At 49.7% G+C, this 16,090-nt stretch overlaps 1 protein-coding gene across 1 annotated transcript in view; it reads right to left on the bottom strand.

The window, feature by feature from the left end:
- The window catches only part of ERICH6B (glutamate rich 6B), a 42,403-nt gene extending 32,121 nt beyond the window's left edge, over positions 1-10,282 (bottom strand). The window contains exon 1 of the mRNA XM_065895924.1: positions 9,970-10,282. Within this exon, the coding sequence (XP_065751996.1) occupies positions 9,970-10,282 (313 nt within the window). The remainder of the gene's footprint in view (positions 1-9,969) is intronic.
- Between the last annotated feature and the right edge of the window lie 5,808 nt (positions 10,283-16,090).

Below are 16,090 nucleotides of genomic sequence, written 5' to 3'. Positions count from 1 at the left end.
GAGAAATGCCATTCAGTGTTGCACCCCCAGGGTCCTAGGGCGAGGAACCTTTGGGCTTCATTGGGCAGAGGATTAAGATCCTCAGTGCCCAGCTGTCTCTTGAGTGTCTCCTAGTTGTGGCCACAGAAGTTCCCCCTGTGGATGGTCTTGGCTCGTTCTGAATCAGGGCTGGCTTTGACTGCACGCTGAGATGGAGAGTCTGGGGTGGGTCCCAGTCCCTTCACCATGTGATTGTTCGGAGATGGCCTCTCTCCGCAGGGAATCAGCCTGTAATCTGGGAAGGAAATGGCCTGTGTCCCCGAGGGAAATAGGGCCTGTGTTCATGTAGAACAAGAACAAGAAAACTGGGCTTCCCTGGTGGCGCAGTGGTTGAGAGTCCGCCTGCCCATGCAGGGGACGCGGGTTCGTGCCCCGGTCCGGGAAGATCCCACGTGCCGTGGAGCGGCTGGGCCCATGAGCCATGGCCGCTGAGCCTGCGCGTCCGGAGCCTGTGCTCCGCAACGGGAGAGGCCACAATGGTGAGAGGCCCGCGCACCGCAAAAAAAAAAAAAAAAAGAACAGGAAAACTAATGAAGGGACGAGGGGAAGATCGCAGAGGTGTTTGTCTTAGCACTTTGCAGAGGCTCTTCCTCTGAGGGGCGTCTGGGATGAGGAAGGGGGTCCCAGGGTTAGGGCGGCACAGGAAGCATCATGCATCATCAGCCCGATGGCGACCACTCCAGCCTCCGTATTCCACATCCGCGGAACGCCCGCAAGGCCACATCTCCCCAAGCCCCCAGGAGCCCGGCCGCGAGGTGGATGCCGGCTGTGGGGTCCCTTACCCTGCTGGCTTTCACAGCTCCACTCCGTCTGCGTGCTCTTGTCCTGCAAGTCCAGGAACTCTCCGTCGTGCTTCACCAAGGATGTAGACGGCATCGTGTCACCGAGGAGAAGCCTGCTGCTGGCAGGTTCAGGGGGTGGGAGGAGGGACAGCAAAGAAGGTGGTCACCCGAGGGACGCCAGCAGCAGAGGGGAGCAAGGGGTCGGTCCACCTCCAGACAGGGGCCGGGTTAGGAACCCAGAGCTGTGGCCTGCGGGGAGGTTGTGGTGGCGGCGGTTGCTTCCCGGTCCCCGCGGACTTCAGCCTGTCGTTGGTGGTGGCTGTCACCGGTTGGAAGGGACCACCTTGTGGACCGTGGAAAATAGGCCTGTGTGCCATTCTGGGTGCCAAGCGTAGCTTCACTTAGAGTGACAGGCTCTGGGGGTGCCTTCAAAGGCCAATCAACGGGCCAGACCTCCGTGCCGGACAGTCTAACCTTCCAGAACATTCTGTGTCCCTGCTGGCTCACCACCCTGCTCATTCCAGTCGTCCTTCTCGCCTCAGAGCTACCTCAGGCAGAGCGGAAAAAATCAGCAGCCGCTTCAAACCAAGCACCGACGTCTGTCCCCGCTAGTCTGCCCACTGCACACACCACCATCTTTGAGAAAGGTTTCCGCGGGGCCTGATGACAGGGCGCTGGGTGTGAGGCGCAGGCCCTGCTACCCGGGAGCTCAGGATCAAAAGGGGTGACCCAGCACCCCGACCTACATCGTGTCCTTCCTCAGGAATCTCTGCCTTTTAACTGGGACAAGAACCTGTGATTCAGAGGGATGAGAGGGGCTTTTGGCCCTGAAGCCATCTCGTGGAAACTGGCCCAACTGGCAGAGACAGGCCTGAGGGGAGATGCCCGGCCTGTCAGGGGGCAGAGACTGTGGCGGCAGAAAGAACCTAGACTTTGGTGTCAGGCGGTCCGAGCTGAAGTGTTGGCGTTTGCGCTAGAGTGGAGTAACCTTGGGTGAGCCACCTAACTTCTCTGTGCCTCGGTTTCCGCACCTTTTCGGTAATTGTACCCCCTCCCCCAGGTCCGCACAGGTGAGGACAAAACGAGAGTGGGCAGTGTTGGCTGTCATTGTTCGTAGAGGGAAAATGAGAAGTTCAGTGGCCCTTCATGAGACGGGCCTGTTCCCTGTCGGGTTCCCTGATGCAGGGATCAGGGGTGGGGGGCAGAGGGGCCGCAGTCTGAGGCTGGGGGCGAAGAGTTGAGGAAGAGAAGAGGAGGTAGCTTGCTCTAGCCAGAAAGCTGTTCTCCCTTCAGCATTGCTGGGAGTGCCAGGCAGATCTGTGCCAGTTCTAGGGGACCCGGGGGAGGGTCCGTGCCAGCCTGTGGGCCGGGGCAGAGCAGCTGTGTTCTCAGGATGCACCACTAGCAAGGGGCCCCGGGGGCAAGTGGCAAGATGCTCTGGTCTTAGGTCAGGTGACCACAGGGCTCAAGAACCAGTGGAGAAAGGTGAGCTTTTTAGGCAAGTGTCAATCCTTGCCCTGCTCCAGGCCTCAAGGCCACATCAGGAGACCCCCCGGGGCTCTGTTTCCTTATCCTTCTGCTGGGATAATGCCTGTCCTACCTCACTCACCAGGTGCCCACGGGGACCCAAGGAGATAATGCAGGTCCCCATGGATGGACTTTGACAAATCAAAGCTGTCGACAAACACAGGGATTATACTTAAGGTCATGGAGGGCCGCTCTGGTCATTTCCATGCTCATGTACACTTGCCCAGCACTCTCCTTGCCACGCCTGCCCCAGGCTGGGACGTTGCAGGGCTTCTGGGGTGCCTGCCAGAGCTCTGCTGTGGCCTCAGCACCCGGAAAGCAGGACTGGGGCTCCAGCCTGCGTGGCCAAACACCACCTCCCTGCCCCATCGGCAATGCGGAGATGTTGCAAGCAGGAGCCCCTGTCCCGAGATCCCAGGCCTGCTCCTGCAGCCGCTTCAGAGCGGGGAAGGGACCTGGCATGCGCCTGGGGACCTCGGGGACGCATGTGGAAGAGGGGGCCTTCCCGTTTACAAGGGACCCATGAAACACCTGACCTGAATCTGCTCCCTTCTCATCCCCCCTGCCTTAGCAAAGAAACACGAGTGGGACCCTTCTTGCCCAAAGAGGTTTGTAGAGGGTTTGGTCTCTCAGCACCCTTGTGTGAGGAAAATCCAGGGCCTCTCTGAGCACCCCCAGGCCCAGACCTGGACTCGGGGGAGGCGAGCCGAATTGCTCAGGGACAGACCCAGGTCAGGCCCCAGGCTCCCGGCAGGGCCCCGGGAAAGAACAGGAAACAAACTCAGCTGCGATAGGAATAAAAGATTGGACGGGTGCTTGTGTTTGGAATAAAGCTGACCAGGAATCAAGCTCCTTGTTCAGCATGTGCTAAGTTTTCCACGTGGTGGCTCGTGGGAGCAGAATGAAGGATAACAGCGATCCACAGCCCTCACCGCCCGTGCCCCGTGTGCTAACCTCTGCTCCACGTGCGCCCTGTCAGTTAGTACCTTTAATCCTCACCACAGCCCCGGGAGTCGGAAACTCTTCCTGTCCCCATTTTACAGGTGGGAAAACTGAGGCAGAAGATTAGGTGGCTGCCCTGTGGCACACAGCTGACTGGGTGGAGCAGCTGCGATTCACACCCAGGCAGGTGTGGGTCCCTGGCTCCAGGGTCCCTGTTCTCCATCACAGCCTTCCAGAGGGTCACTTCACCATCAGGCCCCGTCAGTACCACGTTGCTTGCTCCTCTGTGAGTGTCAGTAGCTGAGGTGCAGGGGCCTCGGGAAAGCACTCCCTCCTAGGGGTTGCCTTAGTAGGGCTGGACCTGGCAGATACACGGTGCTGAGCCTCTGGAAGCGTGAAGCGTGGAACGGAGGGGCCGGTAGAGGGCGGGAGTGGGGAGCTGGCCTCACCAGGTGGAGGGGAGCCCCGTGCAGAGTACTGTACCCTCAGATCGTAGCCTGTGTCTTTCCTGCGCAGAAGAGCTGGGGTTTCGTTCCTGCTTCTCAGCGTAACCCAGCTGGCCTTGGGCTTTCTTTGTAGCTAGTGTCAACCCACTTCACCGGTGGAGGCCAATGACTGCCTTCCCCCAGTCATCCTTTGGGGCAGATGTAGGGGACGAGGACTGTGAATCAGAGGTCTTGTGCCCCCTGCCCCACATGGGTTTCCACAGAGCTGAGCACACAGAGACTTCTGTCCACAGCTGTGTCAGTGACCGTCTAGCGTGGGCTGAGTCCCGTGGTGGGAGTTTCATGAACACTCACTGCGCGATTACTTAGAGCTTGGAATATGCCTGAGCAAAAGGAAGACGGCAACTGCCTTGTGGGTGTTCACTTGTCTCTTCACTGCGACCACTGCCCGGGGCCCTTGGCCATTTCTCCCCAGCTCAGCCTTCCTTCCAGACTCAGCTGTCCCCTGCCCTTTCCTCTCCGTAGTTCTGGGCGCCCAGGACCCTGATCCTGGGACTCGTCCCTCAGCTTGTGAGTGGCTGAACAGCAGAGGGGAGCTGTATCGGGAGGTCCTTTGTGTGTGACTTCTAGGAGACCCCCGCCTGAACTGTGCCTTCCTCGGGGGTCCTGCTCCCTGCGGCCCACCCCACTCTCACCCCCACTTTCCACCTTCGGGACTGCAAAGGCTCCTGAAGCATCATCCCTAAGCATGAACTTCCACCTGACTTATCAGAAAAAAAAAATCAAAAACTTTTACCTTGCTTTAAGACTAGGCAGGGTTTGCGATGAACGAGCCTTGAATTCTGTTGGAAAAAAGAACAGAAAGACAATGTTGAAAAAAAAAAAAGAATCTTTCTATTAAAAAATCTGTTGTTAAGTATGTGATGCTGGGATTGGGGTGGAGAGGCCCTGATTTACAGAATTTTTCTATTTTTGCTTTTCGTTAGCATTGTCTCTCTTAATGGTTTCCTTTAGAAATTATGAGGTTGAAATTTGATAAAATTAGAGAGAACTCGAGAAGGTAATTTTCGTGAAATCATGGATTTGGGACATTTAGGTTTGCTTTGTTAATCTTTTGAGTTATTACAGAGGCCTCCCTCTGTCACAGGATGAAGGACATCTATCTATACAGGAGAGGTGGCTGAGGTTCAGAGGATATAAATGTTTTAAAAATTATTTTTCCTGTGTTTGTTGGCAATCTGTATGTCTTCTTTGGAGAAATGTCTATTTAGGTCTTCTGCCCATTTTTGGATTGGGTTGTTTGTTTTTTTGATATTGAGCTGCATGAGTTGCTTGTAAAGACTCTATTTGTGTCATTTAATCACCTGACCGTTGGCTTTGAATGATATGACATCAAGAATTTCAGGTACAATTGGGATAAAATAGAGTATAGATTCTAGAGAATGGCACAGTGGAAGTAGTAAAGAGATGATGGTCAGAAAATTTGAACTTGAAACTTGAATGTTCAACACTTATCCATAGTTTACCCATGAGACAGACTATTATCGAGGAATATCACTTGGCTATTAAAATGACGTCTACAAAAATTAAGCAATACGGGCAAATATGGAAGTCACAATACTAAGTTACAAAAGTAAAATACAGACTTCTTTTATATACAGCATATTTAAAGTGGTAAAAACAGGACAAAACAAGGACCACAACCACCAAACACACAAAAAATGAGGGTGGGAGGAGCAGAGTAAAAATGATAAAATGTGAATCAGCTTTACTTATATCTGGATGTTGGTAGGTTGGGCGTTATTTTTCTACTTTTCAAATTTTCCACTAAAAAAATGAACAAAAGTAGATTTTGCTTCTTTTTATGTTACTCTTCTCAAATTAAAACATGCATGTAATTTATTAAAAAGCAGAAACAAAGGGTGAAAGGAGGGAAGAAAGGAGAAAAGAAAGAGAAGTGACTAGAAGAGAAAGAAGAGAAGGCTTGGGAGGCTGTCTTGGCCCCTCTAATTATTTTCCATGACCTTGGAGAAGTCACATACCCTCTCTCAAACTCCAGGATCCGCATCTGTGAAGGGGGCAGGGGGTAAAGAGTGGCTGGAAAATTGAAGGAAACAGATTGCGAAATACACACTGTACACCCTATGCCACTGGACTGTGCTCCCCACCTTCAGGGCAAGACACACACAGAAAGTGATACTGTTTGTACAGGAGCAGAGTGGAGCCTGGGGCGACTGGTCTTGGGGCTCAGCATCTCCCCCCAGTAGTGGCCGACTCATGGCACCCTGATGGGGAAGCTCTGCCACTATCTGTGAACTTCCTGCTGGACAGGTTGTCTGGCTCTCCCATCTCTGCCTTATCGGTGTATCTCAAACCTTTCTTATTAAATACACAGAATTGCTAGGTTCCCCCTTTGGAAATGGTCCTTGGGGCACCACCTCTCAACTGGAAATGGCGACCAAATTATAGCATTTCGGCCAAATAGCATTCAGAGCCACCAAAGAGGAGCTAGCAAGGGGAAAGAAAATCAAATCCAGCCGAGTATATGCATCAAAATACCATTAGGTAAGAACATTACGAATCAAAATGAATATACTGTGACACCTCTACGGCCTTATTTGCCACAGAGCAGAATGCATCTTTAGGAAGGTCTTGGGTTCAAAATAAACAAAAGAGGCCTCATTGTGGGGTGGTTTCCTGTTCTGTGACAGCATGACAGAAATGTAGATCGTACTTCTTCCTTCCTGCACCTTGTGAGATCAGAAAAACATTTTTACAGCTGACAGTTGTATGGGGTGGGAGAGCTTTCACAGCATTTCCAGAATGTTCTTTCATTTAATTGCCACAATCACAAGGAATTTTTTCACGTGGGGAAAGGGAGACTTGGAGCAGGTAGTTGACATGCCCAAGGTCAAAGGCCCACCCTTGTGCTGGGTCTTCTGACTCTGACACCACAGGGTTTACACCCATGTTTCACAGAGATGATCTGGAACCTCCCAGTTCCAATCCACCCTTGTGCTGGGTCTTCTGACTCTGACATCACAGGGTTTACACCCATGTTTCACAGAGGTGATCTGGAACCTCCCAGTTCCAATCGGGGGAGATCAGTCACATGTGGTATTGATTATTCAGTGACAGTCGATGCTGCATTTACATTCAAGTTGCTCATCTAATTTTATTGGGTTTTCTCACAAATCATGGAGAAGATCATCCCTTCTTTTAAAGAAGAGAGGGGGTGAGGGTTGTTAGTCTGACGTACCCTGATTGGTCCAGGGCAATGGGAGACTCTGACGTTGCTGCAGAGTAGCTGGGTGGGGGCCCTAGATTCCTCCCACACCCTAGTTCATTGCATCTTCTCTTGTGTTTTTGTTCTGTCCATTTCACAAAAGAGGAAAATGTGGCCAGGGGATGTAATTTACCCTTCACAAGTCAATGGTAAGGAAATAATAAAATCTAATATTATAATAATAATAACAATAATAGCTAACACCTACATAGTCTTAAAATGCTATATGCCTGGCATAGCTCAAAATGCTTTACGTAATTAAACCCCTTTCATCCTCACAAACATCCTATAAGGTAGGCCTACTGTTATTCCTAATTTACAGCTAAGAAAACTAAGACACGGAGAGGTTAAGTGACTTGCCCAAGCTCATGCAACTAATAAGTGGGAGAGAGCTGGTGTTCAAACCTATGCAGTCAAGGTCTTGAGAGAGGAAGAAAAAGAAGTGTTCTCTGTGACAGGTTCATGTCTGCCACCAAATAGACAAGTAAATAGCGTGTATGCTCCTTTCTCCTCTCCTGCCCCTGTGACAGACATCACTGGCGGATCGTGGCACACTTTCCTGCTGAGCCCAAACGAGGTGTCAAAATCCTTCTCATTGCAGTGCTTCACCACTAACCTCTAATAATTAATCCGTCAGCATGCGAGATGGAAGCCCATTTGTCATTTTATAGGCGCCGATTAATTCATAATGCTGTTTTAAAAAATAAGTATGGGTGATTGGGATTGACATATACACACTACTATATATAAAATAGATAATTAATAAGGACCTACTGTATAGCACAGGGAACTCTCACTCAATACTCTGTAATGGCCTATATGGGGAAAGAATCTAAAAAAGAGTGGACATATGTGTATGTATGACTGATTCACTTTGTGGTACACTTGAAACTAACACAACGTCGTAAATCAACTTTACTCCAATAAAAATTAAAAAAAAACCAACAAAAAACAAAAACAAGAAAAAAGGTGTGTGTGTGTGTGTGTGTGTGTGTGTGTGTGTGTGTGTGTCTATATATATGCCTGGCTTTGTGAAATGAATGAAACTGAATTTGATTCAGTTTGCATTTACTGAGGATCTGAGTCAGGAAAGCGCTCTTGTTAGGCTCTGAGGTTCAAAACAAGAGATAAACAAAGTTACATCATAAAGGTATTGGGGAGAAATTATACATAAAGAAATTGTGATATAAATTCTTTTGAAGATTTAAGATCCTCTTGTAAACCCCTTCTTAACTTAATCTGTTGTGTACAGTCTGGCTTGGCACCCTGGGTTTTCGTAGACTAAGACACGCTTCCATGTGCCTTCAAAGGCGTTTTAGTATTCCCCTACAGGTTTTTCAGTGCCTCTCCAATTTTTGCTAGCAGGGCATTTATTTTCAAAGCTTTTGCTTTTATACACATTTCCATTCACTTGACAGCACTGTATTTGCCCTATTCTAGTGGGTAATATATTTACAAAGGTCCGACACATAGCAGGGACATGTTAAGAATGCTTGATTCATACTGTGCAGAAGAAATGGCTTGAATGCTAGTTTTCAGTGTTAGAATCACACTTGGTCCTTGAACAGCAGGGTTATTAGGATTCTGAGAGGGAGCTCAGTGGTAGAGGCGCACAGAAAAGAGAATTTCCCAGCAACAGAGGAATGAGCTCTCCAACGTACTAACTTCTGTGAGGGCAGTAGGAATGTAGGATGATACATCTGATTTGATGCAGAGGAGGTAAAGGCACAACACCTGTGTGGCTGCCGAATCCACCCAGCTTTCAGGATGTAGGCAGTGTGCAATCAGACTGGGATTTAAAAATTCAAGCTCCCTGAGATGCTTGCGGTTGGTAACAGGACGGGATCCAGAAAAAATAGTTTAGTTCTGTTTCTAGGTCAACATTAAGACGATGCAGATGACCTGGATTTTTAACTTTCCGTTCCCGGTTGGATATGTCCATTCAGTCATAACGTCGAGGGAGGACACTGTGTGGGCCTGTGAATAAATGCATATCAGCCACTTGGAGCGACAGCACAAGGAGACCACTGCCAAATAATAAAACCCAGCTTAAGGAAAAGTTGCCAGTTGCAGAAACAGTATTGGAAAAATGTCAGCTCTAGGAGGAGAGAAATCACTGCAAAGTTAAATACCCTCCAGCAGGGTAAGATGATGCCTTCCAGGGGCTGAACGGGCACCCTGGGAAGCATACTAGTCTCTGCTGACTTAGTAACAGATTGTGGAAATGTATTCTAGGAAATAATTAGAGCCCATTAATAAAATTTAGCTCTAAGGGTGTTTATCAAAGTGCTGTTTTAAAGAGTAACCAAAAAATCAGAAGCAATAAATGATCAGTAATAGGAAATCAATTAAAATGTTACGGTTTGAAAATATACAATGTGATGCAGCCATTAAAATGACTTGTAGAAAATTGAAAGCATGAAATGATATTCCTATAAGTATGTAATATTTATATGTAATTATAATACAGAAATATAGAGATAAATATACCTTAAAGGGCAGGTTGCAAGCACTATATAGTGTCTGGGGAGGACATAACCAAAGTGTAAAAGCGATTATCATCTCTGAATGGGAGTGATCTTTGCTTTCTTCTTTATATGAATATACGGTTTCTCAAACATCTACCATGCACATGTATTACTTGTGCAACAAGGAAAAAGAAAAGATACAAGTTAGGGGGTGTTTTCTGTTTGTCTTATTTTGTTTTTTATGAACAGGCGCTTCCCGTTCATCAGGTCTCCTTGTCTGCTCCGTAGGCTCAGTGCTTGGGGGGCGCAGCTCTTGAAGTTGTGAGTAGAACTTGGTCAGAAATGATTCACGAGCATGCCAGCGCGGTGTGTAGGGTCGATCATTTGCGCTTTGGCTGTATCTCAAGCCTGTTCTTTTTTCCCCGACATCGTGATGAACTAGAACTACCATCTATGGGATGTTTGCCCCAGATACTCACCCTCTTCCAGAAACTTTTCATACAGAAACATTTTTCCTTCCAGCAGCTCTTTCTTCTGTAGATACTTTTCCTCCTTCAGATACTCCTTTTCATCCAGATACTCCTTTCCTTTCAGATAATTTTCCTCCTCCTCCAGGTACTGGTCTTCCTCCGGGCTCTCTAACTCTTGAAGAAATAAAAATTCTTCCACTGAACTCTCCTCATCTCCTTCAGTACCTTCTTCCTGTGAAGACAAGGTCTGCGTGGAGTGGTGGAAACTTGTGGAAGGGTGAGGAGGTGATGCTCCCGATGGCTGGAGATTTCTAGCAGACATGCTGGGAGGCATTTAGCAGAGGAAAGCCTTCTGCAGCAGGCGGAGTCACTACTTCGTCATCCTGGTAACCGAGAAAGGAATAAGACCCCATTAGTCAGGAATTACCTACTGCATGTCGTTCACTCATTGCATTCCGTGGTCTTGGGATGGCCCTTTGAGTACGCATATCAGTACATGGTGGCCTGTGAAAAGGCACAAAAAGAGAAGGCAGAGGTTTTACACCTCCAGGAGCTGGTTGGAGAGACCACATCTGAAGGCAGCGCCTTTGAAATGACCGCACAACATGAAGTCAGTGAGGAGAGCTGGAAAGTGAAGGAGCCATTGGTGTTTAGTGGTGCAGTCATTAGAGAAGACTTTGACTTACTCATCAAGAACTATTTATTGCTACAGTGATCAGGACATAGACTGTCTTCCAGGAGCTTCAGACTGGGGAGAGAAACAGACATTCAAACAGATTTCTGTACACAGAGTGGCAAGCACAATGCAAGAGGTCCAGGCAGGGTGGTACAGACACAGCTTGTGGGGCCTTGGTCAGTGAAGGTCCCTGTGGTTGGACGTCTGCCAGGCACGTGCTCCTGGCCACGCCCCCTGCTGGAAGCACCACCCACCCCCTCGGCAAAGTGTTAGTTCACTCAGCAAACACCTATTTTTACTCCCCAGATTTAGCACAGCTGTGAGCACCTACCTCCCCCCGGGGCGTCTTCCATGTTCCACCCTATGCTCCATCTGTACCTTCTATATTTTCATTAAAGTAACGATTTTGCTATATTACATAGTTTGTTTGCACATCTGTCTTTCCAACAGAGTGTGAACTTCTCGATGGCGGGAAGGATTGATTCTCGTTTGCAAATCTATTTCAGATCCTTCCTCTCTTCTCTGCTCTACTGTGACTACCCGCAGTGAACTGTACCATCTCTAGTCTGGATTATTGCTACATGCTCTTAACTGGCCTTCCCGTCACCACTGCTGCTGTCCTGTAGCCGTTCTCCACGAGGAGTGTTCGTGGGAAAATATAAATCACATCAGGATATGCATTGCTTAATAATCCCCCGATGGCTTTCTCTGGCACGGAGAATAAAATGTGAACCCCACTCCAGGGCTCCCAGGGCCCTGGAGATGTGGCACCTGCCAGTCTCTCTGACTTCCTGTCTTATTGTTCCTTCTCTGTTCTCCCACTCTGTTATTCTCTCCTAGAGCACTTACCCTGTTTCTAGTTATGGTTCTGTTGCCATGTTTACTTGTTCAATATTTCTTTTCCACTATATCTACGTGTCTCAATGACAGTGACCTTACGTGGCCTGTTCCCCGCTCTCTCTCCCATGGTTGGCTCAGTGCCTGGTGCATCATAAAGACACCCAGAGTAAACGATCAGTGACTGAATGAAGGACCAAGAATCGATGGCTCTAGAGCAGGGCATCCCAAAGCTTTAAAAATGATAAGTTATTCTGCACAATGGGATAAACTGCAGATAACTGGCCCAGAATCGTCCTGTTTGCTCTGAGGGCTTAAGAGGTAAATCTCCTGGCCTTCCTTTTCCCAGATCTCTGATTGGGAAGCTCTGTTCTAGGGAACCAGCCAGGTGAGGTCATGAGGATCACTCTCTAGCATATGTGCACCCTGATGCCTGAGATGACGGGTGTGAGGTCAAAGACATTCATAATGAGACAGCCTGGGACCTGAGACCTGGGACCCTTTACTGCAGTGCTTACACCTGGACAAACGTCTCCTCAAGCAACAGAATATGAAGAAACTATAAGGGACTAAAAATAATTGCACGCATGTGCAGTTGGGGCAAATTATGAACAGCAAAGCTACGAAAAGGTCAAAACCCAGCTGCCACTGCTGAGGAGCCGGGAATAAAAGGAGGGAACCGCACAGGATCCCTACAGGCCTCACCACCAAGGGGGCGGGCAGACGAGGTAAGCCACTCCTCCCACCCGACCTCACTCCGTTCGAGGGACCAGCTCACGCCTGCCTCGGGGAGCGAGCAGGGGCCCCTCTTACTTGTTTTGGCTCCTGACGCTGCAGCACGCGTCCCAGTAAAGTCTTGCCTGCATTTCTCGTCTGGCCTCGTATCAATTTCTACTGATTTAAAGAGTCCAAGAACACGGGTCGGTATCAATAATGGGCCGTATTTGTGCACCCGCAGGGTTGCTAGGGCCCTTGGATTCCCGGATTCCCATAGGATTAGCCTGGGTCGCTGTGGTGAACATAGAGGTGCTCTGCCCAGAGCTCTTTTCCGAGAACGGCTTGCTGCCAAGCGGCGGGGCGTGGTCAGCACCCAGTCCCGGGCCCCAGCGCCCTCAGGGTCTGCCTCATCCGCCTGGAGCCGCCTTCTGGAAGCCACGCCCTTCTTGGGGCACCCACAGCTGGTGACAAAGCAAGATGGGGGTGTAAAAATCCAGGCGGGTCACCTCTGAGAGGTCGTAGTCACCGACGAGCCTCCTCCAGGCGGGCTGGGCTCACCAAGCCTGCTCCGCGGCACCGTCTCCCTCGGCCTGTCCTGCATCCTTGCCCTTCCTTTCTCAGGGGTTTGTCCCTAATACACATTTTACGTCTCAACAGTTTGCCTCTCAACAGTTTGCATCTTAGAGTCTATTTGCAGAGAACCCAGCTCCTGACAGGCAGCTTCACAAAATGTAAATCTGGAAAAGAATTGAGGGCTTCCCTGGTGGCGCAGTGGTTAAGAACCCGCCTGTCAATGCAGGGGACACGGGATCAAGCCCTGGTCCGGGAAGATCCCACATGCCGCGGAGCAACTAAGCCCGTGCGCCACAACTCCTGAGCCTGCGCTCTAGAGCCTGCAAGCCACAACTACTGAGCCCGTGCTCCGCAACTGCCGAAGCCTGCGTCCTTAGAGCCTGTGCTCCACAACAAGAGAAGCCACCGCAGTGAGAAGCCCACGCACCGCAACAGAGAGTAGTCCCCGCCTGACACAACTAAAGAAAAGCCCACATGCAGCAACGAAGACCCAACGCAGCCAAAAATAAATTAAAAAAAAAAAAAGATTGCGAGATCCGGGGAAGAGAAGGGGAGGGGCCTGGTGGGTAGCTTGATGGTTTGGAGCGTGGGGAGTAACTAGACCTGCCGGGGCAGGGAAAACTGACCTGGCAGAGGGATGACAAGGCAGTAAAAGTAAAGACAGAGCTAGGGGCCCCCTATTGAGCATCTTGTGTTGGGTGGTGACCAGGAAGGCGGTATGATTAAAGTAACTCCAGAGCAGGCGGGTTCTTGTGGCCGCTCACCAACAGTTAGGAAATAGAGCCTGGGAGCTCGGCCTGCAGTGGACCTGCTCTTTCTCCATCACTTGACGGCTCTGTGGTTTCCACAAGTCCTTTCATAGAGGCTACCTCGAGTGCTTTTTGGAGGAGGTGAAGCGTAGCTCGTACATGAGATGAGCGTGGAGGACGTTGCCTTTGCGGCAAAGCGTGAGCTGCAGGAAAGCTTTGGGGCTTATATATCTGTCTTTGGGGGCCTCATCTGTTTTAAAGGAACCTCTCCAACCTTATTTTGATTTAAAACCTAAACACACTACCTACTACAGCTGTCCGTGTGGAGCCCCCGCTTGCTCCTGATGCTCAAGCCAGAGGAAGAGGTCGGGGATGGGGAGAGCCCGGGGACAGGGGTGTGTGTCCAGCCGTGCCCTGGGAGCGGTGAAGGCGCACACCCAGCCACCAGCCACTCCGTCCGAGGTCTGCTTGCACATCAGAGACCCCCTGCCTTTCATAGTTTTTAGCTGCTCAAGATAAAAGATCAAAACCAGCTGGTCCCCTGGGCAGCCCAGAATGCGTTTATCAATGGCATGCTGTCACTCAGGGTTGAGTCTTTCTGTCTGTTTTCTCATCGGGCCTTGTAAACAGGCTCCAGGCGGCTACATTCTCTTTCCAAAGGTCAGAAAAGAAACTGCATTCTAGACACTGTTCCTTTAATTCTCCTAGAAATTTATAAGAAAAGCTGTCGGGCAGAAATAAACGGTAATGGCAACCTGATACCCAGTGTCTGAGGCAAAGGTGTAGGTTTTGACTTGTGATTCAGATCCTAACTCATTTTGACCCTGGTTTCTGAGAGATTGCAGGTTAATTTCTGTGGTCACACAGGAAACATCAACTTTCTAAGAGCTGATTATAATCAGCCGATTATAGCTCATTCACCCCTAGACTAGCTTTACAAAATGGCTGCCTCAGTCAAAGCAGGCTGCCAGATGTATTTTAGTCAAGTTAAATAATTAAAAAGAAAAATTAGAGTGGGAACTTCCCTGGCGGCCCAGTGGTTAAGACTCCACGCTTCCACCGCAGGGGGCGCGGGTTCGATCCCACATGTTGTGCGGTGAAGCCAAAAATAAATAATAATTTTAAAAAACTTCTGTTAAAAAAATTAAAAATTTGAGTGAATATTTAGAATTGGCAGAATTCACACAAAAAATCAAGAGTTCTGTCTTCTCTTGGAAATGGAGGTCTCGGGGACCCTGAGCTGGCGTCCCTACGTGGGAACAGTGATGCTGAGTTCAGGCTGCCCTCTCTGCATGGGACCGCGCTCTCTCCATTTCTGCTTCTCTCTGCACCACTACCTGGAACCTGCTTGATTCCCAGGCAGGCTTATCAGCACACGTGTCCTGTTGTTTTCTTGTAGGAGAGCCACAGTTCTCTGCCGTCTCTATCAGAAGATAGAGCCAGGTCTCTGTCCAAAGCAGGGAAACAAAAAGCTACCCTGAGAGGTCTGCTCTTGCCACTTGGCCTCCTCGTGCCGTGGCTTGATCTTTCTGGCCCCTGTGGAGGGTGGGACCTTCGATGGAGGCTGTTTGGTGGCGGCTGGTACCACGTTGGCACGGTTCACCACTGCACACCCGCAGCCAGCGTGGCGGTTGGCACGTGATGGGCGCTCAGTAATACCTGCTGAATGCATACGTGGATGAGCGAAGAAAAGCTTTAAGAATGTGCTAAGTGCTTTGCCAAGTGTACTTGCTGAGGATGTGCTTATTTAGTGAAGAGGGGTAACACTTTACGCCAGAGGTCAGCATAGAAATCCACCCTAGTCTTGTAGATTTTTACAAGAATGTGCTAAGTGTTTTGCCAAGTGTACTTGCTGAGGATGTGCTTATTTAGTGAAGTGGGGTAACACTTTACGCCAGAGGTCAGCATAGAAATCCACCCTAGTCTTGTAGATTTCTACCTGCATGACTCCTTCCACGTGGTGCTGTAAGTGAGAGGCTGACTGAGTTCCCCATAGTGAGGTTTTCTTTCGATCCCACTTGTCATTCTGAGGGGCTGAGGCCAGGATCCCTGAAATATTCTTGCTTGAAATAAAGAGGAAGACACAAGTAACGAAAGCAAACAGACAAACAGAGCACTCCCTCTGTAAAGAGCTGATTTGATGACTAGACTGAAAAGTGAGTGTAAGACAGCCCGGATGAGGCTGCTCGCTCAGTCTCTGAATGGTTCAGAGGTCCTCGCACTGGATCAGAGCCTTCTTCACTTTGACTCCCACCCCTTCGTCCGCCCGCCCTTTTCAGCCCTGGGGGGACCTCAGTGAGGAGCTCTCACTCCTCTTCCACTTGACAGCTGCTTTATTGTCTGAAGGTAGCGACCAGACCTTTTCCCAGGACTCCAGGCCCAGCTCTCCAGCTGCCTTCTTAGCATCTCCGCTCAGACATCTACTCGCTGTGCCCAAGATGAGATCGTGTTCTTCCTCCCCGGGCCTCTCAGCTGATGACAAAGCCCTTGAAGTCATGTGACACTTCTCTGTCCTTCTCACCTTATATCAGTGCACCGGCAAATCTGGCTGGTTCAAAGGACCTCCTCGCTTCTCACC

This window comes from Phocoena phocoena, chromosome 18 (assembly GCF_963924675.1).
Source record: "Phocoena phocoena chromosome 18, mPhoPho1.1, whole genome shotgun sequence".
NCBI classification, from domain to species: Eukaryota; Metazoa; Chordata; class Mammalia; order Artiodactyla; family Phocoenidae; genus Phocoena; species Phocoena phocoena.
The sequence above is the reverse complement of the archived record's forward strand: the minus strand, read 5'-3'. Positions and strand labels throughout refer to the sequence as shown.